At 47.1% G+C, this 24,346-nt stretch overlaps 1 protein-coding gene across 2 annotated transcripts in view; it reads left to right on the plus strand.

Moving 5' to 3' along the window:
- The window catches only part of arhgap20b (Rho GTPase activating protein 20b), a 182,694-nt gene that overhangs the window by 46,107 nt on the left and 112,241 nt on the right, over positions 1-24,346 (plus strand). For both annotated transcript variants that reach the window (XM_085998845.1, XM_085998856.1), the window contains exon 2: positions 4,864-4,949. In XM_085998845.1, the coding sequence (XP_085854971.1) occupies positions 4,864-4,949 (86 nt within the window). The remainder of the gene's footprint in view (positions 1-4,863; positions 4,950-24,346) is intronic.

Consider the following 24,346-nt stretch of genomic DNA (forward strand, 5'->3'; position numbering starts at 1 on the left):
GGGAAGCGGGAGTACTCGTCCACAATGTTGAGAAAGTACACATTGCGGTCGGTGGAGGGGAGTGGTCCCTTGAAATCTAAGCTCAGGCGCTCGAATGGCCGTGTAGCTTTGATCAGGTGGGCTCGGTCGGGCCTGTAAAAACGGGGCTTGCATTCCGCGCAGGTGCGGCAGTCCCTGGTCATAGGCTGGACCTCCTCGATGGAATAGGGCAGGTTACGGGATTTTATAAAGTGAAATAGCCGGGTGACCCCCGGGTGGCAGAGGCCATTGTGGAGGCCCTGTAGCCTGTCCCCCTGGATGCTGGCACACATCCCTCGTGATAGGGCGTTGGGGGATTCGTTGAGGGCCCCCGGCCTATATATTATGTCGTACTCAAACGTGGAGAGTTCGATCCGCCACCTGAGAATTTTGTCGTTCTTGATCTTCCCCCTCTGTTTGTTGTTAAACATGAAGGTTACCGACCGCTGGTCGGTAAGCAGGGTGAAGCGTTTGCTGGCTAGGTAGTGCCTCCAGTGCTGCACTGCCTCCACTATGGCCTGGGCCTCCTTCTCTACCGAGGAGTGCCTGATCTCGGGCCCTTGGAGGGTTCTTGAGAAAAAGGCTACGGGCCGCCCATCCTGGTTGAGCGTGGCTGCTAAAGCGAAGTCGGACGCATCGCTTTCGACCTGGAAAGGGATGTTTTCGTCCACTGCCCGCAGCGCGGCCTTCTCAATGTCGTGTTTAATGCTGTTGAAGATGGCGTGGGCCTCGGCCGTGAGCGGGAAGGACGTTGATTTCAGGAGGGGACGGGCCTTGTCAGAATAATTGGGGACCCATTGGGCGTAATAGGAGAAAAACCCCAGGCACCTTTTCAGGGCCTTGGGAGTGTTTGGTAGGGGTAGCTCCCGTAGGGGGCGCAATCGGTCGGGGTCCGGACCGATTTCCCCGTTTTCCACCACGCAGCCCAGGATACAGAGGCACGTGGTGCTAAAGACACACTTATCCTCGTTGTAGGTGAGATTGAGTCTGAGGGCGGTTTTCAGAAATCTCGCGAGGTTCGAGTCGTGGTCTTGCTGGTCGTGGCCGCAGATGGTGACGTTGTCTAGGTATGGATAGGTGGCTGTTAACTGGTTCTCATCGACCATGCGGTCCATCTCCCGCTGGAAGACCGAGTCCCCATTCGTTACCCCAAAGGGGACTCTGAGGAAGTGGTAGAGGCGTCCGTTCGCCTCGAAGGCGGTGTATGGATGGTCCTCCGGCCTAATGGGGAGCTGGTGGTATGCCGATTTTAGGTCGATGGTGGAAAACACCCGGTATTGCGCAATTTGGTTAACCATATCCGCTATGCGGGGCAGAGGGTAGGCGTCTAGCTGGGTGTATAGATTAACCGTCTGGCTATAATCTATCACCATCCGCTTCTTTTCGCTACCCTTAACTACTACTACCTGGGCACGCCACGGGCTGGTACTGTATTCGATGATACCCTCCCGCTTGAGTCTTTCTACTTCAGACGCAATGAACCGTCTGTCCTCCCAGCTGTACCGCCTACTCTTGGTCGCTATGGGTCGACAGTTGGGTGCGAGGTTGGCGAACAGAGAGGGCGGCTTGACCTTCAGGGTAGCCAGATCGCACATTGTGAGGGGCGGCTGGGACCCACCGTAGGTAAGTGTGATACTTTGGTGGTGGCACTGGAAGTCCAGACCCAAGATCACGCTCACACAGAGATCTGGCATTATCAACAGTTTAAAATCTCTGTAATCAGTGCCTTTTACCGACAACATAACCGCGCAGAAACCTGTAATTTTTGAGGTATGAGTCTTATCAGCCATGGCGATTTTGCCCTGTGTAGGGACTATCGTTAGTGAAAGTCGTTTTACCAGGCTAGGATGAATAAAGCTTTCGGTGCTCCCGCAGTCAATCAAGCATTTAACCTTGTTCCCGTTTACCTCTATGTCCATCATCGATCTAGACAACGGATGCGGCCTGGATTGATCCACTGTGATTGAGGCCACCAGTGGGTCCTGGGGGTTCGTGGAGTCGGGACAAGATGGTGGACTCCATGAGGGTGGACAAGATGGCGTCCAAGATGGCCGCCCCCACGGCGCACACGCGGCGGTGGCGGAGTTGGAGGCGGGGTTCCCTCTGCAGACTTTACTGAAATGTCCTTTCTTCCCGCATTTAAAACAGGTGGTGCCCTTCACTGGGCACAAATGCCTGGAGTGTTTGTCCTGGCTGCAGAAGTAGCATTTCGGGCCCCGATGCATCGCGGCAGTAGTGGGGCTCCTGGGTGGAGGCTGGGGCTCCGACGGTGCTGAGCTGGCCTGAGACCTGGGAGGTGAAGATGGCTTCCAAGATGGCGGCCCCCACGGCGCGCACGAGGCGGAGTGGGCCGCGTGGCCTGAGGAACAGGATTCAGAGTTCCTCTGGGCCATATCCAGCGATCGCGCTATGCCCATAGCCTGTTTTAAGTCCAGTCCCTCCTTTTCAAACAGTTTCTGCCGAATGTAATTTGAACTGAGGCCCGCAATAAAGGAGTCTCGGATCAGCTCCTCCGTGTACATGGTGGCAGACACGGCCTTACAGTTAGAGTCTCTGCCCAGTACTTTTAGGCTTAGCATGAAGTCCTCAAGTGACTCACCATGCCGCTGCGTGCGAGTAGTCAGAAGATGCCTGGCGTACACCTCGTTTATTGGCCGCACGTAGTGGGCCTTCAGAATGGTGCAGGCATCCTCGTAGCTGGTGGCATCTCGGATGAGAGGGGAGACCCGATGACTCACCTGGTTTCGCAGGATTCCCAATTTCACGTCTCTGGTGGCGGTCGCGGCTGCTATGGCGGTGGCTGAGGTTGCGATGAAAAATTCGAAGCATTGGAACCAGTGTCCGAACTGTGTGGCTGCGTCTGTGGCATGGGGGTCCAGATCCAAGCGCTCTGGTTTCAGGAGTCGGTCCATCTTGGTGTTTTAGCAATTAAAATTGATGTGCCATCAATAACTCAAGGACAAGAAGTTAAAGGATTCAACTGAAGGCTTTTAATCGCTAAGAACATTGCACGTCATTCCACATCGGATTCGTCTGGCAGAATGACTCATACAGCTCTTGAGACCTTTATATGACAAAAGACAGGGGCGGAGCCAATACACACAATAGGGGAAAAGGGGGCGGTACACACAATACAATGCAGGTAAAACACAGGGGCTGATGAAGGCATATATTTCATCACATCTACATTCTTTGAACTTTCCTCTCTTTTTCCCCATCAATTGCAAAGGCTGTAAACTATAGTCTTTACATCTGTTCACCTTAAGTACATAAGGATTATAAAAAATGATCGTCAATTAATCAAAAGTAAAATACTGCGGATGCTGGAAATCTGAAATAATAACAGAAATGCTGGAAACAGTCAGCAAGTCAGGCAGCATCTGTGGAGAGAGAAACAGAAACAGAAAGATAGGGGGGGAAATTCAGTATTGCCCCGTTTGGGGGCGGTAACTTTTGAAAGCTGGGAAACTTAGCGCCAGGTGCTAATGATTCCCAGCTTTTAAAAAATTGGGTTTTAGCGCTCCAGGAAGGAAGTGGAGTGCTAAATCAAGCACTTCACTTCCTTCCTGGAGCGCAACAAGCAGCAGGCGGGGCGGTAGGTGAGCAGCGCTGCACACTGGGCTGAGCAGCACTGCCGCGTTGGAAGGCTCCTTCCTCCCTTAAAGGGAACGGCCATCGCTGCGGGCTCTGCAAGAGGAAAACTTACCTGGTCCCTGACGGCAGCCGCGATCCGGCCCGATCAGCCCGATGCACTGCAGCAGAGTGCCAGGCTGATCGATCGCTGGCAAAGAGAAATGAAAAAAAGAGAGAGAGTATTTCAGAATTTTTTTTACTTACCTCGGCCACCTTGCCTTTAAGTATTGCTCCCAAAGCGCCCGGCCTCCCGATGAACGGCTCCTGCAGCAGCCGGTGTTTTCGCCCGGCGATGCTGCAGGGGGCGGAACCGAAGTCCAGGGCGCTACCGGGGTTCTGCGCAGCCGGATGGCGTCACGATCTCCAGGCACAGGAGATTGTGGTGTTAGGGGCTACCACCGCCGCAAATCACCAGGTGAATTTCGCGGGCGGCGGTAACATCGCCGCGCCTGGGTGGTAAGTTGTTAGCCCCCCATTACCGCCCCCAAGGAGGAGCTAACGGGAGGCACTAACCAATCACATTTCTCCCCCATAATCTTTCATAAAACAGTCAATTAATTGTATGCTTAAAGGGAATGTACTGTACCACATCATTCATAGAATTAGTCTACATTTGCCTGATTACGTTTATATATTGTAGAATTGGCAATTTCAGAGAACATACTGGATACATGATAAGGTTGATGTGATAAGGAGTGGAAATATAGTGCAGGGACTTTATACTGTGGACTACAGATGCAACATTCTCTAGAATTTAGAAGAATGAGAAGTGATCTCACTGAAACATACAAAATTCTTACAGGGCTTGACAGGGTAGGAGGGCAGGGAGGATGTTTCCCCTGGCTGGGGAGTCCAGAACCAGGGGTCACAGTCTCAGAATAAAGGGTCAGCCATTTAGGACTGAGATGCGGAGAAATTTCTTCACTCAGAGGGTGGTGAATCTTTGGAATTCTCTACCCAGAGCTGTGGAGGCTCAGTCGTTGAGTATATTCAAGACAGAGGTTAATAGATTTTTGGATATTAAGGGAATCAAGGGATATGGGGATAGTGCAGGAGATGAGATAGAAGATCAGCTTATTGAACAGCAGAGCAGTCTCAAGGGGTCAAATGGTCTACTCCTGCTCCTATTTCTTATGTTCTCATGTAACATTAGAACAATCTTAAAAAGCATAGATGACGACATGTAATTATTGTTATCCTTTTCTCACACAGAGAATGAAGCCTGCAATCGAGAGGAGACGCTCGGCACCCACCATGGCCATTAGTAAAGCACTCAGCAAATCTAGAACACCATCCAGGTGAGATCTTTATTTCCTTAATAATTAAATTCTGGTAAACATTTGAGTGATTTTACTGATGTCACTGAGTCAGTGGTGCAGAATACCAGATAAAACACGTAACAAATTTAACAGGATGGTGAAAAGAAAAGTCTTGAATGCCAGAAGTGTGAAATAAAAAAGCTCCAACTGAAAGCAGGTCTACTACAGCTGAAGCTGAAATATTAACCAAGTTTTCTCTTTTAGATGTTAACTGACCAGCTGTGCCCTTTGAGGATTTGAGTGTTAGCAGACTGCAATTGTGCATCACAACAAATCTATATGAACTATTTATTATAATCATTTTCTCCAATTCCGGTTACTCATTAAGCAGATTCCTATTATTGATGAGAGCAGAGATTACACAAATGGCTGCAAATATTTTGAATACTAACTGCAAAAATTGATTTTATTTTGCTCCTAATCTATTCCCCTTCTGTTTTGATGGCACGTATTCATGCTGGATTATGATTCTACAGATGCCAGGCAGACCTCCAGTCTTTCTTCTTTCTTCATGTATCAACCAAGTCAGTATCAGGAGACAATTTTAACATGGTAGGCATCACAGCCAAGCCGAATGCTGTCCTCACCTGACGTCCATACACGTGCACTTTCCAGTAGAGGTCACTGAATGAGTAGCTCAAACTGATTTACCTCTCCATAGCTGGGGGCAACTGTTCTCCAGCTAAGTCAGCGTAAACCGCATGAAGGGTGAGATGACGTAAATAGAATGGGACGAGGCTCATGTGGGGCATAACCACCAGCATGGACTTGTTGGGCAAAATAGCCTGCTTCTGTGCTGTAAATTCTAATCCTGTGTAAAAAAAAAGGAATTGAATCAGGAAAGGACTGGTTCATGTGACTTAATGCTGCAGAGGATGGTGCATTTACCTATTAAGCCATGGGGCAGGAGCTTGAAATTAAACTTTAGAGGGAAACTGAAGATGTGGGCTGAAGATCAGGAGAGTGTGAAGAAAAGGCTACAACTATTTGTTCATCTCTTATTTTTGCTGTTGTGGACCAGATACAAGACTTCCAAAAAGCATAGATTCTTCTAATTCAAGTTTATGAATCTTAATTCTACATTGATGAAAATCCAACTGACACAAAACATCCCTCTCTTGGACAAGGAAGGATTGAAAGTAATCTGAGGAATGTTGAGATGTATTTCACTCCAGCAATTTTAGAGAAATTGACCCCCAACAACTACCATCCTATTTCAATATTCCCTATAATTTTTATATAATTGAAGATATTGTTTTACCGCTAACATGGGCCTTTACTATTGCAAATTCACCGACCATATGTGACACAGAGAAAATAAAATAGAAGACAGTAGTTGCCCCATTTGGAGATAAGTACCAACAGGACAATTTTCCTGTCTTGAGTGAATGAAATCAGATTGTGTGCTATTAGATACCACATTCATATTAAATTCTTGTGTAATCTTAATGAAAGGAATTGCCCGTTTAGAGACCAATTAGCACTTTTGTTAAAATATTGGTCAGAGGAATTTCATTTGTTCATCTCTTATCCTTGCTGTTGTGGACCAGAGGCATCAAGGGGTATGGGGAGAGAGCGGGAATATGGTACTGAGATAGAGGATCAGCCATGATCATATTGAATGGTGGAGCAGGCTTGAAGGGCCGCATGGCCTACTCCTGCTCCTATCTTTCTATGTTTCTATATAAATACACAATAAAGTCTACTTTACTAATATCACACAACACAATTTTAATCCATATACCTTTAGGTCTCTGTGTGATTGACCTACATCAGCTTGGACCCAAATCAAATCACTCATCAATTAGCAGGTCTGACAAAATCTACTGAATGTATATTTACTCAGCTTTTGATTGTATTTTATTGGTTGACTCTATTTCTAAACCTACATAATGCTTTTGACATAGTGGACCTTAAAGTATTCTTCAAGAAGCTCAAATAGTTTCAATTCATTCCAGGATAATTTCCTGGTAAAGCAATATCATAAGAAGAGATAAGTAATTTAAAACTACATAAGATACTGTTTGCTCTTTTCAATGGTTTAAGTCAACCTTAGGTCCTTTATTATTTAATATTAATGACCTCAAAGTGGTGTATCAACAGCCAAAGATATTTCTGTATTAGGATAATACTACCATTAAATAAAATCAGTGTCAGGGTAGAATAGTGCTGCTGGTATGTGAAAGATGGTAAAGGTGTGGGGAAGTGAGGGGAGTAATTGTGAGGCCGAGGTTCAGAGTGTGCCAGTGAGCAGAAGGAGGTTGAGTGAAGTGTGCAGCTGTGATTGAAGTAGATAAAGCAGGGGAGGGAAGGCTTGTGAGTGCTGGGGCTACAAGTGATGCAGGGCTAAACCGAGAGTAAGGAGTGAATAGGAGTCTTACCTTAGCAGCTCTGGTCAAACCATTTATTTATTTTCCTAGACAGCAGACAGGTCTTGGGCGTTGTGCTCCTTGCTCCCCTTTAAGAGGTGCAGCCTGGTTTTAAATGGTGTCACTGCTGCCTGTCAGAGTCAATTGAGACACAAACCCCAATTTGGTTCGTGCCTCTTGCCATGTCATTGGGCAGGCATAACGGTTGCTCCACACACTTCATAGCTACTTTGGGTGGAAGTTGAATTTCTCTTCCCAATGTTACCAACAAATAATTGCTTAGCAACTCCAAGTACATATTTATCCTTACCGAGTTTCAGATTGACTCCTAGTAACTTCAAATACTTTCTAAAGTCTGTCATCCTCATCTTCTTTGACTGAACCCCATATTATTATGTCACCAATTGATATGTCAACATCTACAGTGCACTTAATATATTATATGGATTGTTTTGAATATATTTCTCGAGCTGAAGGAATGCCGAAGGAAAATATCTCACATAAGGGCACAAGTGGGAACTTGCATCATCCAATTTCAGTTGCCAGAAACATGAAGATGCAACTAATTTGCAAAAATATTAGTGCATTAGCAACCTGTAAGATAAATTTCTCATGAGTTTGAAATGTTTCCTTTATCAGCTGTTTGTAGGGTCTAAACAAATTCAGAATTTACCATTCTTCTTATCAGCAATCAATAATGAATCCTTCAATTCCAGTGGTTCATTTTCTTTGGTTATGACCTGTAAGTCCTCTACTCTGTTAAGTCCAATTTTTAATTTTTAGTGCAAACGTGTTTTTATGCATGGGTGTATTACTGGTTCATTGATCCCGATTCAATGTTCCTCAGACAAACAAGCTAATCCTTGAAATAGTTCCTTGTATTACCATCTAAGTGTTCCATAGCCTGTTTTATTTTGAGTCTCTGCTGTGGGACTCTTTTTCACACTATCAAGATAAATGGTTGCATTTGGGGGCAAATATTGTTTCAGCTTTTATAAAGCTTCCAAATTAATTTCAAATATTAGTCTGCCTTTGCTAACATGAGAGTAGGGGAGAGAAGAAGAAGATAGGTTGGTTGGCGGTCAGGCGGGAAGGCCTGCACCGGAGAGTGGAGGACATTGGGGTGGGGTTGGTGGCAGGGCGCTGCGGAGGAGATTGTGATCTGTGGAGGACATCGGGGTGGCATCGGATCACGGGGATGGTCCAATTGTGGGGAGGTGGGTCCGATCACCAGGTGAGGGGGGATCCGTTCGTGGAGAGGGACGTCTGATCGTGGCCCACAAGCAGTGCTGTAAAGGCACTTACCAGTTAGATCCAGCCCTTCTCACCTCACTCCAGCTGCCAGGTTTCCCGAGTCCTGGGAAGCCCAGCTGTGCAGGCATTAAATCTAAAACTGTGGTTAAATTTAAGGCACGCAGCCTCTTTAAAATATTTAAATGATGCACCAGCCTTTGGAGAGCAGGTTAGTCTCCCATCCCCCCAACCCACGTCCGTTAAAACTCGAAATGGGCGCGTTGGAGGCGGGTTGCGGTCGGCTTTCAAATTTTTGAATTTTTAACCCCCCTGACTCTTTCCTGCCTGTTCTGGGTGGGGGGGGGGGTTAAAATTCCCCCAAGGTCTCTGTCACTTGCTTGATGCATTTGTGGACAGCTGACTAACTGATTTGGCATATGTCACCAATGGCTTAGAAGAATTGTACTGCTGTGTCTAATGTCAGATCTTTTTCTTGCTGTAGACCTTTAGAAAATTATCTATTTGACCAAATTCACATGTCCTATTGTGATTCTTCAATTCAGCTACATACGGATCAATGGTTTCTCCCAATCTGTCCCTTTCATACATCATATTTTGTTCTTAGATTTATTCATTATTACACCCAGTGCCAAATTCTCTCCCTCCTTAAAGTTGAAATTATTATGAATATCTGATGCTTCTTCCCAATAACATGCAGGAAAATGGATGCTTTCATCTTTTCACTTTTTCATCTGCTCCAGCAGCTGCTATAAGCAATTGGAACCATTGTGTCAACCTTGCCAATTTGTTCCAAGATTGCCAGTCACTGAAATGTTAGGTAGCGGTTGCAATTTCTCCATTTCACTGCTTTTCATTTGCTGTACCAAGTCTTTGAGTTACAGTACTTTGACTGTTACTTTTTTATCAACTATTTCTACCTGCAGATAATGTTTTTATTTTGAACTTGTTTGAAGCTTCTTTATACAGTAATCCAAGATTGAATGAAAAAAAATTAATAATTTTATTAAGGTTTAAAATATCATTATATACAGAATCATTCAGCAATTTTAGCTCTGCTTACAAATTCCATCTTTAGTTCTGACTGGAGCAATCTGCCTCACCGTGGTTGGCTAATTGATACATTGTCAGATACGAATAGTTAATGGCCGCGATTTTCCCTACCTCGGCGGGTCCGTAGCGGGCGAGGTCGGTGGTGGGTCCTGACCCCGCTGCTGGCTCCATCCCGCTCTGTAGAATGACTTTCCCTTGATTGGGCTTGTTAAGCCCACCCAGCGAGTTTCCCAGCCAATTGAAGGAAGCGGGTCTGATTACGTCATTTGATGACGTGTCATCAGCCGGTTTCGTTAAAGGGACCGAGCGCAAATTTACTTTGACATTTGTGCTGTCAGTGTTCTACAGCATTGAGGTGCTGCAAACACTGATAAGCACTACCCAGAGGTGCACGGCTGCATCCAGGTTCTCCCATTATTCCCTCCATATGCTTATAGAGGGAGTCACAGCACACAGGTAGGTTCTCTTCCATTCCAGTGGGTGGAAGAGACATCCCTAGGAGATCAACACAGCCTAGTTGCGCATTGCTCAGGAGGGCGCAAGCAGCGATGTCATCAGGAGGACCAGGCTGCAGTGGCTCAAAGCTTTCAATGATCTCAGTAGATCACAAAACCACACTCAACCTCATCCTGCTGTGCCTCTCATCACATCCCCATCACTCTGCCTTCCCTACCCTATCCTGCACATTCTTACTCACACCAATTTACCTTGCACCTCCACCCATCCCTCTCCAGCTACATTATTACTTCCCCATCTCACTAGCCATGCCTCACACTCACCCTCATCCATCAATGTAGCCCCAAAACAGTGGCGGCAACAGAAACAATGCTGCAGGAAAATTAACGTTGGAGCACTCAAAGACCCCGCTAAGAAAGCCCTATTCAGCCTGCGCCTCACAAACAACCTGACGACTCGCAGTGATGCAGAGACACAGTGCCCACAGCGCCTGGTCTGCACTCAAAGCCTCCATAATCAGCACCTGTGAAGAGACGCTCGGTCACTCGACCAGGAAACACCAAGACTGGTTTGACGAGAATGACCAGGAGATCCAGGAGCTAATAAGCCATAAGCAGAAGGCATTCCTGATCTGGAAACAGCAACAGAACTCGAGAGCAAGAAAGCAGCTGTACAGAAGCCTGAAGGCTGAGGTCCAACAAAAAACTCGCGACCTAAAGAACAGATGGTGGGTGGAGAAAGCGCAGGAGATCCAGCAGCTAGCCGACAACCACGACGTGCGTGGATTCTTTAGCGCAGTCAAGGTCATCTACGGCCCAAGCACCCAAGGCCCTACCCCACTGTGGGCCAAGAACGGAGAGGTACTCATCAAGGACAGAGAGGCAGTCAGTGCCCGCTGAAAGGAGCACTTCGAAGATCTCCTTAACCGCAACTCTGTCTTCAACGCGAGTGTCCTCAACTCCATCCCACAGCATGCTACCCGGCATGAGGTTGAAAAGGCCATCCGACAACTGAAGAACAACAAGGCCTCAGGAACAGATGGAATCCCCGCCGAGGCAGTAAAGCATGGCGGAGAAGCACTACTTGCGTGAATTCATGAACTAATTTCTCTTATCTGGGATCAGGGGATCTCAGAGACGCCGTAATTGTGACCATCTTCAAGAAAGGTGACAAGTCCGATTGCGGTAATTACAGAGGAGTTTCCCTGCTGTCTGCCACAGGGAAAGCCATCGCAAGAATCCTCCTCAATCGTCTTCTCCCAGTGGCCGAAGAGCTCCTCCCAGAGTCGCAATGCGGATTCCGGCCACTAAGGGGCACAATGGACATGAGCTTCACCGCACGTCAATTACAAGAGAAATGCAGGGAACAGCACCAACCGCTGTACATGGCCTTCTTTGATCTCACAAAGGCCTTCGACACTGTCAACCATGAGGGATTATGGAGTGTCCTCCTCAAATTCGGCTGCCTTCAAAAGTTTGTCACCATCCTCCGCCTGCTTCTCGACGACATGCAAGCTGTGATCCTGACCAATGGCTCCACCACAGACCCAATTCACGTATGAACCAGGGTCAAGCAAGGCTGTGTCATCGCACCAATGCTCTTCTCGATTTTCCTTGCTGCAATGCTCCATGTCACCCTCAGTAAGCTCCCCACTGGAGTGGAGCTAATTTACAGAACAAACGGGAAACTGTTCAATCACCATCACCTCCAGTCCAGATCCAAGGTCGTCCCATCCTCTGTCGTCGAATTACAGTATGCAGACGACGCGTGCGTCTGCGCTTACTCGGAGGTCGAACTCCAAACCATCATCAATACCTTCACCTTCACACTAAACATCCGTAAGACAAAAGTCCTCTACCAATCTGCCCCCGCCACATAGTACTGCCCCCCAATTATCAAAATCCACAACAAGGCCTTGGACAACATGGACCACTTTCCATACCTCAGGAGCCTACTGTCAACAAGGGCAGATGTCGATGACGAAGTCCAACACCGCCTTCAGTGTGCCAGTGCAGCCTTCGGTCGCCTGAGGAAGAGAGTGTTTGAAGACCAGGACCTCAAACCCGGCACTAAGCTCATGGTCTACAGAGCAGCAGTGATACCCGCCCTGCTGTATGCCTCAGAGACATGGACCATGTACAGCAGGCACCTCAAAGCACTGGAGGTACCACCAATGCTGCCTCCGTAAGATCCTGCAAATCCATTGGCAGGATAGGCACACCAACGTCAGTGTTCTTGCTCAGGCCAACATCCCCAGCATTGAAGCTTTGGCCACGCTCAATCAGCTCCGATGGACGGGTCACATTGTCCGCATGCCCGTTACGAGACTCCCAAAACAAGTGCTCTACTCGGAGCTCCGGCACGGCAAGAGAGCCCCAGGTGGGCAGAGGAAATGCGTCAAGGACACCCTCAAAGCTTCCTTGAAAAAGTGTAACATCCCCACCGACACCTGGGAATCCTTAGCCCAAGACCGCACAAAGTGGAGGAAAAGCATCCGGGAAGGCGCTGAACACCTCGAGTCAGTGGAAGGAGCTCATGTCAACCCAAGCACCCCACCCACCCGCCCCTTCAACCACCGTCTGCCCCACCTGTGACAGAGACTGTAGGTCCCGCATTGGACTCATCAGTCACCTGCGAACTCATTATTAATGTGGAAGCAAGTCATCCTCAGTTCCGAGGGACTGCCTAAGAAGAAGAAGAAGTTCAATCATACCAACTAACAACACACAAGGGTAGGCACTTGGGTGTTTTAGCCAGTGTTCATGTGAAGTTTCTGTTAATGTGTTGTCCATTTGAAATCTTAATTTTCAACACTTTGTGTTCTTGGACAGATTTGTGTACACCTTTGGAAGTGGCTTAGTGAGTTGCAGTGAATGATGAGACATGACAGCAGCCCCCCCTCCCCCCCCCCCCCCCCACAGAATGGTGATGAGCGTGAAGTGAATGGTTTGGGCATTGTAGGGATGCTTTATGTTGTTGGTGTGGGGTGGTGCCAACCTGGTGCATCATGTGGCAGCCAGAGTGTGCAGCGTCAAGTGAAGTAAATCTGGCCTGGCGTCCCAGGCAGCAATGTGGTCGGGTGCTGATGCCCTCTGTCCTGTGCAGCATCAGGTGACCGCGGTGAAGGTTGGTGTTGTTGGTGCTGCTGGTGCCATGTGATGCTGGTGTTGCGGCTGATCATGGTTGGATTCTGAGGGCCAAGGTGAGAGAGTATAAACCGTACCCATGCTGATGGAATAGATGGCAGGTGAAGTTGAGATGAAAGAAGCAATCTATCAATGGTGAGAGAGGTTATTCCATTGAAGTGACACTGAATAGAGTGTTTGCTCCAAACACTTGCTAGCTGCATAAAGGTCAATCTGTCTTCCAAAAGCAGTAAGCAACAGCTTCTGAGAATGGAAAGTAAACAGCTGTGTGATGGGAGTTTTTATATCACATTTCAAGCTGTCAAGTCATGAGATGATTCCATGGTCATCCAACTCCCACCTAGCTTAACCGACATGATCCCTGAGCAGTGAGGACCCCGTTGGCGAGCTGGTAAATTCTAAAGGTGAGCTCAAAATTGTTGTTAATCCTCTGTTAACAAGGTCATAATGACCTGAACTGCCTCCCCCGCCACTGCCTGTCGGGTCTGCTCAGCGCTGACAGATCCAACATTTGGTAAAGGTACATGGCGGCGGGTTGACAGCGGGGTCCTGACCGGCTGTCAAAAAAAAAACATTTTTCCACCAGACCCGTCACCGATCGCTGACCCCCGGAAAATTCCCCCCAATGTCTCTAATTTACATACTCAAACTAATTTTAAACACTGACATTTACTGAAGTATGGCACATCTATAAATGTTCATACTATATCATTACACACAGCAGTTCCATCAGCATTTGAAATGAGAAAAGATAGGGGATAGCCTAAGGTTCTAATAAATCAACCACACCAGTGATGTTAACCTGTCTTTTTTATTTCAGAAGAAAAATGTAAAATGTTTTTGCCACTCCGCATTTTCAAGGGTCCAGACCTTGATCCTGGCATGAGGATCGGGGCACAGGAACTCCCAACTTAGGGAGTCCTCACGCCCCCCTCCCCGTGCCCCCCCACCCCGCGGCTCTACCCCACTTATGTTGATGGCCTTGTCAGGGTGGGCAAAGACAAGACCATCCCAGAGCCCCTGGTTTAAGGCTGAAACGCAGTATGTCAAAGTCCCGGCTGACTTTATGGCTGTTCCTGTGGTATGTTTTGACCCCTCTGTCTCTGAGCCTTACTGATGAAGAAGGACCCAGGTTTGTTCCTCTGTTCTTCCACTCCACCATCCATGGAAGACCCTTCATCTGTCTCACACCACACCCTAAACCCCTCTATCTTGCCACTTCTATTTCCACCCTCAAATTCTCCTTAAAACCTATCTCTTCGGCTATGCTTTTAGTTATCTCTTGTAATTCTTTTCCTACTATTAATTGGTATCCATTCTTATCCCCCACCTTTTACTCTTCTGCAAAGTACCTTGCAGCATTTACTATGTTAGGGGTGCTAAATAAATGCAAGCTGTTGTTGCTGCTGAGTCAGTTGATCTCGTCCAGGGCCGCAGTAGGGGAAGCTACAATTGGCCTCAGGACTCCTGAGATAAGGAAAGAAAAAAAATCAGTCATATTCTCACTACTGATTATTATAATTAAAACCCTACTGGAACATGTCTACAAATGTGAGGTGAGGAGAGGTTCAGGCTTAGCTGTACTGCCTTCCAAAGTCAAATAGCTGCTGGCATTCATTTGCACGTGAAGAAGGTGCACTTCGATGAAGTACCGCAGGGTGGCTATTGCTCATGGAACCATACTCCAGTGAAGGAGCCCGTGCCTTCATTAGAGGAGCATGGGAGAAAATTGGAAGGACAATTAAGGGAAAAAAAAATATCCTATCATGGACCTTTACTGAGATACTCACTTCCAGAGTAAAGTTATTTTTGTTTTATTCTTAAAAGTCTTCTCAAATATTTATAGAAACAAAATGGATCTCATGATTCAGATGAGTGTTTTGATTATTCTGATAAAAGTATATACAGTATTTTGTTTTTAAGTTACCTGGCTACCCATATGTTACCTGTGAGTTATATCTGGACTGGCTGTCATCCTTTGACATAAAATAGCTCTTTGAACTGCCTAAGTTTTCTATTGTATACTAATTACCATTTAAAGAACTTTTTCCCCGTGATGCGCCTCAATGACTTCAAGACTCAAAGTTAACTGAATAAAACAAGGCTTTTATTAGCAAAGAAAAGATGCCTGTGGTTTCACCTAGCATGCTGCTGTTCTGCTGCAAGACAAGCCTGGGCTTGTCTTAAGTAGGGCCAGGTATGGGCGGAGCCGACACACAAAGGGGGCGGTGCACTATACACAATACAAGGTAAACACCAGAGCAGGCAATACAATATATGTAGTTAACTACAGAGTCCGATGAATGACATATTTCATCACACCCCGCTAAGAACTGTTTGACTATCTATGTACTTATCTAATACCTGTCCTGTACTCTACCTAGCCATATATATGCATAGACTATCTCTATCATATACATTTCATCAGGATTGTGTGCGTATGTAGCGTAATTGAAAGCTGGAATTCCTTGACGGTGGCTTTTACTTTAAGCTGTCCTCCGTCTATAAAATGCATCAATCCCAGTGTCCCTGCTCCTTGTGGAATGTGCTGCACATGCTCAGTAGCACTGCAGTGTCCCCAGCAGCTGAAGCTCTGAGCGAGTTTTCAGTCCTCACTGCTTTCTCAGAAATTCTTGACTTTATTTGGCAAATGGCTGCGCAGACCTTCTCTCACTCCTGGAAACTACGACTGAAAAGTCTAAACAGCTGCTTTGATATATTGCTCCATAATGAACTGTTGTCAGTTTGGCTTAGTCTACAAGAGCATTAGTGGAATTTTCTTGCTCCTGATCTGTTTACAGAAGCCAGAATTTATGCAACCTAAAAGCAGGTTCAGCCTCTCACTGTCAATGATTTGATGCTGCACTGACGCACGGGAACACTGCAAGAGCCATTATTGGTAATCACTAACTTTCACAAGATCTGGCATATTACCCAAATATTTTTAATTAAAAAAACTGGTTCAAATTTTGTACCAAAAAAACAGGAGTTTACCCTTCCATAACTAACAGTATGCCTTGTAACTTGAAGGCTTGTTTTATTTTGTCTCGTTAGTCCATTTAACCCGTTCTTCTTTTCAATCTCAAATACTATTTTTCTCCCACACCCATCCCTTCCTGTCCTGAATTCATTGACTCTTGCTGGGGTATGATTCCACATGCACAAGCCACTCTCCGGTACTTTGCTCAAGGGGCCATTATTCATGTACGACTAAGTATGTATTGGAAAGAGAAACTGTTTCCAATGGCTGAAGGCTCGATAACCAGAGGGCACAGATTTAAGGTGATTGGCAAAAGAACCAGAGGCGACATGAGGAAAAACTATTTTACGCAACTAGTGGTAAAGATTTGGAATGCACTGCCTGAGGGTGGTGGATACAGATTAATTAGTAGCTTTCAAAAGGGAATTGGATAAATACTTGAAGGAGAAAAAATTGTAGGGATATGGGGAAAGAGCAGAGGAGTGGGACTAACTGGATTGCTCGTCAAAAGAGCTGGCGCAAACTCGATGGGCCAAATGGCCTCCTTCTGTGCTGTGCTATTCTATGATTCTATGGGGGAAAAATTCAGTATCGCCCCGTTTGGGGCGCCGTTTTCGGCCGTGCGCAAAGTTCAGCGCCTGGCGCTAATTATCGCCTCCGACAGCAAACTTGGCATTTATCGCCCCTGGAGGTGATTGGAGCACTAAATCAGGTGCTTCACACCTGTCTTAAGGCGCAAACACCGAGGAGCGAGGCGCTACCTCAGAGCGCTGGCGAAGCAAGGAAGGGCAACTCAAAATAAACCTGCAAAGTGCTGTTCAGTACTCAAAACTCCTTCACACAGCGTTGAATCTCTCCAGAAGTCTCTCTCTCTCTCAGAATGCGTGGTGCAAAAATGTCACTGACAAAAAAAGGCAGGAAGCGGTCGCCTTTAAATAGCGCTCCCCTAGTCCCTTTCTGACAGCATAATGCTCCCCTCAACCTGTCGTTGCTAGCGGCAGGCGGTAAGGCAGGGGGCACCACTCAATATCCGATCCGGGGCGCTAACAGGGTGTTGCGCACTCGAATAACGTCACAATCTGCCGGTGCAGGAGATCGTGGTGGAAATGTTTAGCGCTGCTGCAAAATGTCTAGTTAATTTCGCGAGCGGCACAAACATCGCCGCGCCCGGCCTCTAGTTGCTTTGCGCCCCAATTGGCGCCCTCTTAAGGCGCTAACGGGAGGCACAAACAACTGAATTTTTCCCCCTATGATTCTAAGTTCTGGCAGGCTGTACTATCCTAAAGGGCATCACATCCAACCCCCCGATCATATCGTCACCTGACGTCTGCACACACTCACTTTCCAGCAGGTGCCACTGCAGAAAGCTCAAGAGCAGGGACCCTGGCACATTTTCGTCCTCCCATGTCCAATTGTAGCAACCAAGCTGCTGCCCCAGCCGAGATCTGCCAACTCACCACAGAGCAGGAATCAAACCTGAGACCTTCTGGTTTGTGTGGATTTCATGTTTATTTTATCACAAGATAAGATGTATTGGTGCTGCCACCACCCCATTTGTGCTTCAAAATGTGACAGTAGCACAACCAAAGTAGTGTGCGTGGTTGAAGCGCCAACTTACAACTTGGTTTCCACCTGTTCCGATTTTCATGCGGACTTCGATCTAGGCGGCCAGAGCTCCGCCAGAGACAGTCAGGAGCCTCATTAATAAATGTGAATCAAATGACCTAGTTACGACCGCCAACACCATTTTTGTCTCTGCCTGCGATGCTACCACCAGTTCCTGCTCCTACCCACAAACCATGGGCGGTACAAATCGGGGCGGCCATTTCCAGTGATGTTTAAAGGGATCCTCGGCTGCTCTTAGGTAAAACTGTAGAAAGGTTTGGAAGTATTGGAAGATATTTTGCTTGCATTAGAGTCTATGGCCGGAATTTTCTGGCGTCCATGTGGGCGTGATTGGAGGTGGGTCGGGAGGGAAATTTGAAATACCTTGGAGCAGGTTGGGAACCCGCCATCTTCTCGCCCCCACGTGCCTTTCCCTTGGGCACGTTTGCCAGCGCGGCAGCGACCCGAACAGCAAAGGCGGCCGAGGTAATTTACATGGTGATTAGGTACTTGTCAGACCCTTAAACCACTTTTTAACCCTACCTTTCAAATTTCCCTGGATGACTACAGGAATCATGCAGCTCGGGAACCACGTCTGTGAACCTGAGATGGAAGTTGAGTGGCCATTGATCCAGCTCATTAGTGCACAGCATGCAAAGTACAATAAAAACTCCCACCTGATGCCTGGTCACATTCCTAAAGCAGATGCTGTTGCTGAGTTCATTATCAGCACAGATTTAGCTTTCTAGAGGTTGCAAATCTTTTCAGCAAAGTCGGGATCCACTGTCACCTCATTGGTACAACCTATCACACCATTGACAGCTTGCTTCTGTCATACTTGACCTGCCATCTATTACATAAACATGGGTGCCATTTCACTTGGTCCTTAGAATCGGATTAAGATGAGCCCCAACACCAGCAGCAGCAGGCACACCAGCAGCACCAACAACAACACCAACCTTTTCCTCAACCACCTGATGCTGCACAGGAAAGAGGGCATCAGCGCAGGGCTACACCGTGCCAGAGGCGATACACCCAACACAGGGTATACAGGCAGAGGATGAGCTTCCTCAACATGACTGAGCACCAGTGCCAAAGGAGGCTCAGGCTATCACGCTAGGTCATCACAGACATTTGCAGGTTGCTGGAGCAAGACCTGCAGCCCACAGGAGCGGGTGGACATGCCTTACCAGTGGCTGTCAAAATCATCAGCACCCTCAACTTGTTCGCCTCAGGCTCCTTCCAGGGATCTGCAGCAGACATTTGCAGTATCTCGCAGTCGGCCACCCACAGATGCATCACACAGGTCACCGATGCCCTCTTTAACAAGTCAGCCAATTATATCAACTTTGTCACTGATGAAGCCAGTGTTACTGAGCGGGCACTGCCCTTTGTTGCACTGATTGGCTTCCCATGGGTGCAGGGCATCATCGACTGCACACATGTGGCCATCATGAAGGGATAATTACAAGTCCTAGCCCTTCCCAGGCTAGCCCAGATCAGGCATATTCCCCAGACGTTCACCTTCAACTTAAGTTAGAGATAGCCGAATTCTATAAGACGCTTATATGGGTCTAAAGGTTCAGGCAATCTCTCCCTAAAGGAAAGGAACGACTGACGATGTTACCATCCTCCAGATAGCACTTTTAATAAGTTTAACTAGACTGTAACCTTCCGGATATTATGAGGGTCTGGAATACCCCCCAGAATTCTGCAACTCTGTACAAAAGAGTGTACAGAAATTGGGTTTGCGAGCTTATACAGAAATACTCTTTGAGACAATTCTAAAAATACATAGTTTTATTTAAGAGCCGACATTCATTTAACAGCTGTTGATTCAGTCACAACTTTAACAATTCAAAATACAAATAGCTTACATTTCTTATTTCTCAGGGATCCTTGTTCTCAAATCTTTACTTCATTACATTTCTACATTTCTTACTTATTTCTAAATCCAGAGCATCCACCAAAATCAATTACTTTGATTACCCGAGACTCAAAGTTAAAAACTTACAGATGGTGCCTGTAAAGTTGAGAAATGCTTGGCCCGTTCAGCGAGTTCTGACTTTCTGTTTGAAAAGCTCTTATTTTTATACCCTTTTTGCAGTGGTTTATTCTTTGAAGTTCTCTGCTGATGTAAGCTAGTTGCCTTTATTGATACCTCTGTTGAATGCTTTCTATCTTACTGTCAATTCAACTATTGCATGCATAATTATGTCTCTACCTTTAGGTGTTTCAAAAAGCATCATAAAAACAATATGACAGCAATGGTTTCTGTTTGATGCCATTCTTACCGAAGATTTTCCATTCAATTCTTAATATTGGCTTTACTGGTTGACGTAAGAAAACTACTAGGCACTTGGTCAGAGTATTAAACAAGGCTTTAATCAACTGTTTCACTACATGGAGGTCCAGTTGTCCTTCACTAGTTCCTGTTTACAAAATGTCCTGAGCAAGCTGGGCCCGTGCCCGAGTATTTATGCTCTCCCTGGACAGCACCACCAGCAGGCCGCCCAGTATTATTTTCATAAGTCATTTCTACATGAATGGCAAGATTCATGTTATTCTTCCTGCCTGAAAGATTGGAAGTCCGGCGGCTTCTTTCTACCGAATTAGTCGGACTAAGAATAGACGCAGTCGTTTGGATCTCCGTCGGTAGCCGGAAGGCAAGTCTCCTCAGACCGTGTTCTGGTCCCTGGGTCACTTAGTTCATACCAACGGGCTGGCAGAGTCCGTGTCACCTTGATCAACCTGTGGGGGACTGGGGAGATCATGGCTCCGGGTGAGTTTGGATCCCTGTTGGTGGCCGGAAGGCACGTCTCCTCAGACCGTGTTTTGGTCCCTGGGTTGCTTAGTTCGTACCGGCGGGCTGGCAGAGTCTGTGTCATCTTGATTGACCTGAGGGGGACTGGGGAGATCATGGCTCCGGGTGCGGGCCCCCACAGGCGCAGAGCTGGCTTCACCCTGCCCAGTAGTTGGTGACTGACTGGCGTCCTGGCTTCGGGTGGCCATCCTGCGGGGAGCGCTCTGTTCCCCGGGTTGATCCGGCGGAATAGCTGGCAGATCCCTTGACGTCCCGGGTAGGGCGTCATCCTCAGAGGAGCGCAGGGTATCGGCGTTATTAATACGGATCCCACCATCGATTGGGTCCGTGGGATCGGTTGGGCAGGGAGCCAGATCCCGAAGTGACACTGCGGAATTCCTGGCCATCAGGGTATCGCATGTATGCGTACGTGGGATTGACATCCGTCAGTTCCACTTCATCGACGAGGGGATCACTCTTAGAGGATCGGATGAATCTTCGAAGCAGCACGGGGCCAGGAGCTGCCAATCATGATGGTAGGGACGTCCCATGAGTGGAGCGAAGCTGGAACCTGAAGAATTGTTTGTGAGGAATAGCGTTGGTGGATGTAGAAAGAAGAGACCTGATGGAATGCAATGCATCAGGGAGCATAGTTTCCCACTGCTGGTCTGATAGGTTGTGTGACCTCAGTGCAAGATGAACAGCATTCCAAATGATAGCATTGTATCTCTCAACCTGTCCGTTTCCAATAGGATGATACGGTGTCGTTCTACTTGTGGCGATTCCCCGTTGGGAAAGATAACTTTTGAGTTCGCTTGACATGAAGGAGGGACCCCGATCAGAGTGGATGAAATTGGCTGTACCGCAAAGAGAAAAGACCTGATCGAGGCATTTGATCACTGTGGAAGTAAACATATTGGGACAGGGGAAAGCAAAGGGAAAGCATAAATATTCGTCCACCATAGTAAGCAAGTAGGTGTTTCGCGTTGAGGAAGGCAGTCGCCCTTTAAAGTCAATGCTGAGTCGCTGCATAGGCTGTGTAGCATGTATGAGCGAGCCATCCGACGGACGGAAGAATTGCGGTTTTAATTCTGCACAAATTCTACAAGTGGAGCATGTTCTTCTCACGTCTTCCGTAGAAAATAGGAGATTTTTAGATTGCACAAAGTGTAACATACGGGTAACGCCAGGATGGCATAAGTCAGTATGAAGATCTGCAAGAGTCGAAGTTGACATGGAAGAGCAGAAGGCACGCGTGAGGGTATCCAGGGCCACATTCTCTTTGCTGGGTCGATAATGTATGGTGTAGCCAAAGGCGGCCAATTCCATCCTCCAGAGCTGTATTTTGTTATTCTCGATCTTAGTGCGTTTCCAGTTATCCAGCATAAAGGCCACGGAGTGCTGATCGGATATAAGCGTGAAATGGCGATGAGGGAGAAAATGACTCCATTTACGTACTGCTTCAATGATAGCCATAGCCTCCTTCTCAACAGGAGGATAATGGAGCTCGCTACCCTGCAAAGTTCTGGACAGAAATGCAACGGGTCGACCACCTTGATTCAAGGTAGCCGAGATCGCCACATCCGATGCATTGCTCTCGACCATGAAAGGGAGATTTTCATCGATGGAACGAAGAGTGGCTTTTTCCAGTTGTTGCTTGAGGAGGTCGAAAGCTGAAATAGCCATTGCCTCCAACGGAAATGACTTTGCGTGAAGCAGGGGCTGGATCTTGTCAAAAAAGTGGGGTATCCACTTTGCATAATAGGCGAACATGCCGAGGGCCCGACGAAGAGAGCCGAGATTCGTAGGAGGAGGGAGCTCCTGAAGCGGATGAAGTCGCTCCGGATCCGGTTTGATGACACTATTGCCCACCCACTGGCCAAGGATGTTGACTGATGGTACTGATTTCACAGATTTGGACTCATTTAAGATTAAATTGCGACGACGGAGAACGTCAAGAAATTTCTGGAGGTTGGCATCATGCTCCTTCTGGTCATGACCAGCAATGGTGATATTATCCAGATATGGAAAAGTGTCTGTTAAGTTCTCCTGTTTGACTAGGCTATCCATTGCCTGTTGGAAGACGGCCACCCCATTGGTGACCCCAAATGGAAGGCAACGAAACTGGTAAAGCCGACCATTGGCCTCAAAGGCCGTATACTTTTTGTCAGAGTCCTTTAATGGTACTTGATGGTATGCGCTCTTTAAGTCAAAAGTTGAAAATACCTTGTAGTTGGCAAGGTTATTGACCATGTCATCGATGCGTGGTAGTGGGTAGGCATCCAGGTCGGTATATTGGTTAATAGTTTGCGAGTAATCGATGCAAAGACGTTTCTTGTGTTGCTTCAGAGGAATTTTAACAACGACGACTTGAGCCCGCCAGGAAGATGAACATGGCTCAATGATACCATCTGCTAGAAGGCGAGAGGTCTCTGCCTCAATAAAGGATAGATTATCTTGGCTGAAACGTCGTGATTTAGTGACTATGGGCTTACATCGGGGGGAAAGATTGGCAAACAGGGAGGGCTCGTTGAGCGAAGCTGCCGAAAGCGCACAAAACGGTACTTTGGAAATAGTAAGCTCCGGTTTTGACCCTCCAAACTCAACAGTGAACCTTTTGTGTTGTTTCTGGAAATCCTGTCCCAGGAGTACATCACTGCATAGGTTTTTGAGCACCCTGAGCCGGATGGAGAAATAAGTGCGGCCATTGAGAATAAGGTCGACAAGACAAAAGCCGGAAGAGTTGGTGGTCAGTGTCGTCAGAGCCATTGCAATTTCCCTGTCCGAGGGGTAAATACGCAGTTTTAACTTACTGACAGCCTGCTCACTGATGAAGCTGTCAAAGCTGCATGAGTCGATTAGTGCACTCAATGTGTCCATTTACCGAAACCTTTGTGGCTGCATGGGATAGGCTTTGGGGAAAAACAGCTGTGATGGGAGGAGGAGCAGTTTTACCCTTGACAGTTTTACCCTTAGTAGTGGCTCTTGGGGGAAGAGCAGTTTTATAGATAGCAGCTGCAAAACTAACAGGGGCTCTTGACCGGTATACCTTAGAAAAGTGACCTTTCTTACTAACAGAGGCTCTTGACTGACATACCTTAGAAAAGTAACCTTTCTTACTGCAATGACTGCAGATTGCGTTACGAGCAGGACAAAATTTCCTATAGTGGAATGCACCTCCACAGAAGAAACACTTCCTTCCAGATTGCCAAGATGCCGCTAGGGCAGGGTTGTCGTCAGTGAGAGCTTCTAGGGTAGGGTTGTCATTGGTTAGGATCGAGTAGCCATCAGTGAGGGTTTCCGCCCGAGGCCCATTGGAGGAGTCACCAAAAGTGATAGCAGCAGTCCGTGCACGCGGTAAAAGATAGCCATCTGCATTTTTTTTTGCTAAGTCCAGAGAACATGCCTGGTCATAGGCAGCTAGTAACTTGAGGGTTTTATTCTCCAACAGACGCTGGCATATGAAAGGAGACGCAATTCCGTTAATAAAAGAATCACGAATTAACTCCTCCTGGTACTGCTCAGCTGAGAAAGCTTTGAGGTTACAATCCTTGCTGAGCCTGCGAAGCTTTTGAAGAAATTCGTCAAGTGATACCCTGGGTTGTTGTCGAGTTGTGGCCAGTAGATGCCGAGCAAAATTTTTGTTTCGGGCCTTAACATATATTTGCTGTAGTATTTGGTTAGCAGTGTCATAGTCTACACAGTCTTCAATA

This window comes from Somniosus microcephalus, chromosome 1 (assembly GCF_052327205.1).
Source record: "Somniosus microcephalus isolate GS21.2 chromosome 1, FLI_Smic_1.0, whole genome shotgun sequence".
Lineage (NCBI taxonomy): Eukaryota > Metazoa > Chordata > Chondrichthyes > Squaliformes > Somniosidae > Somniosus > Somniosus microcephalus.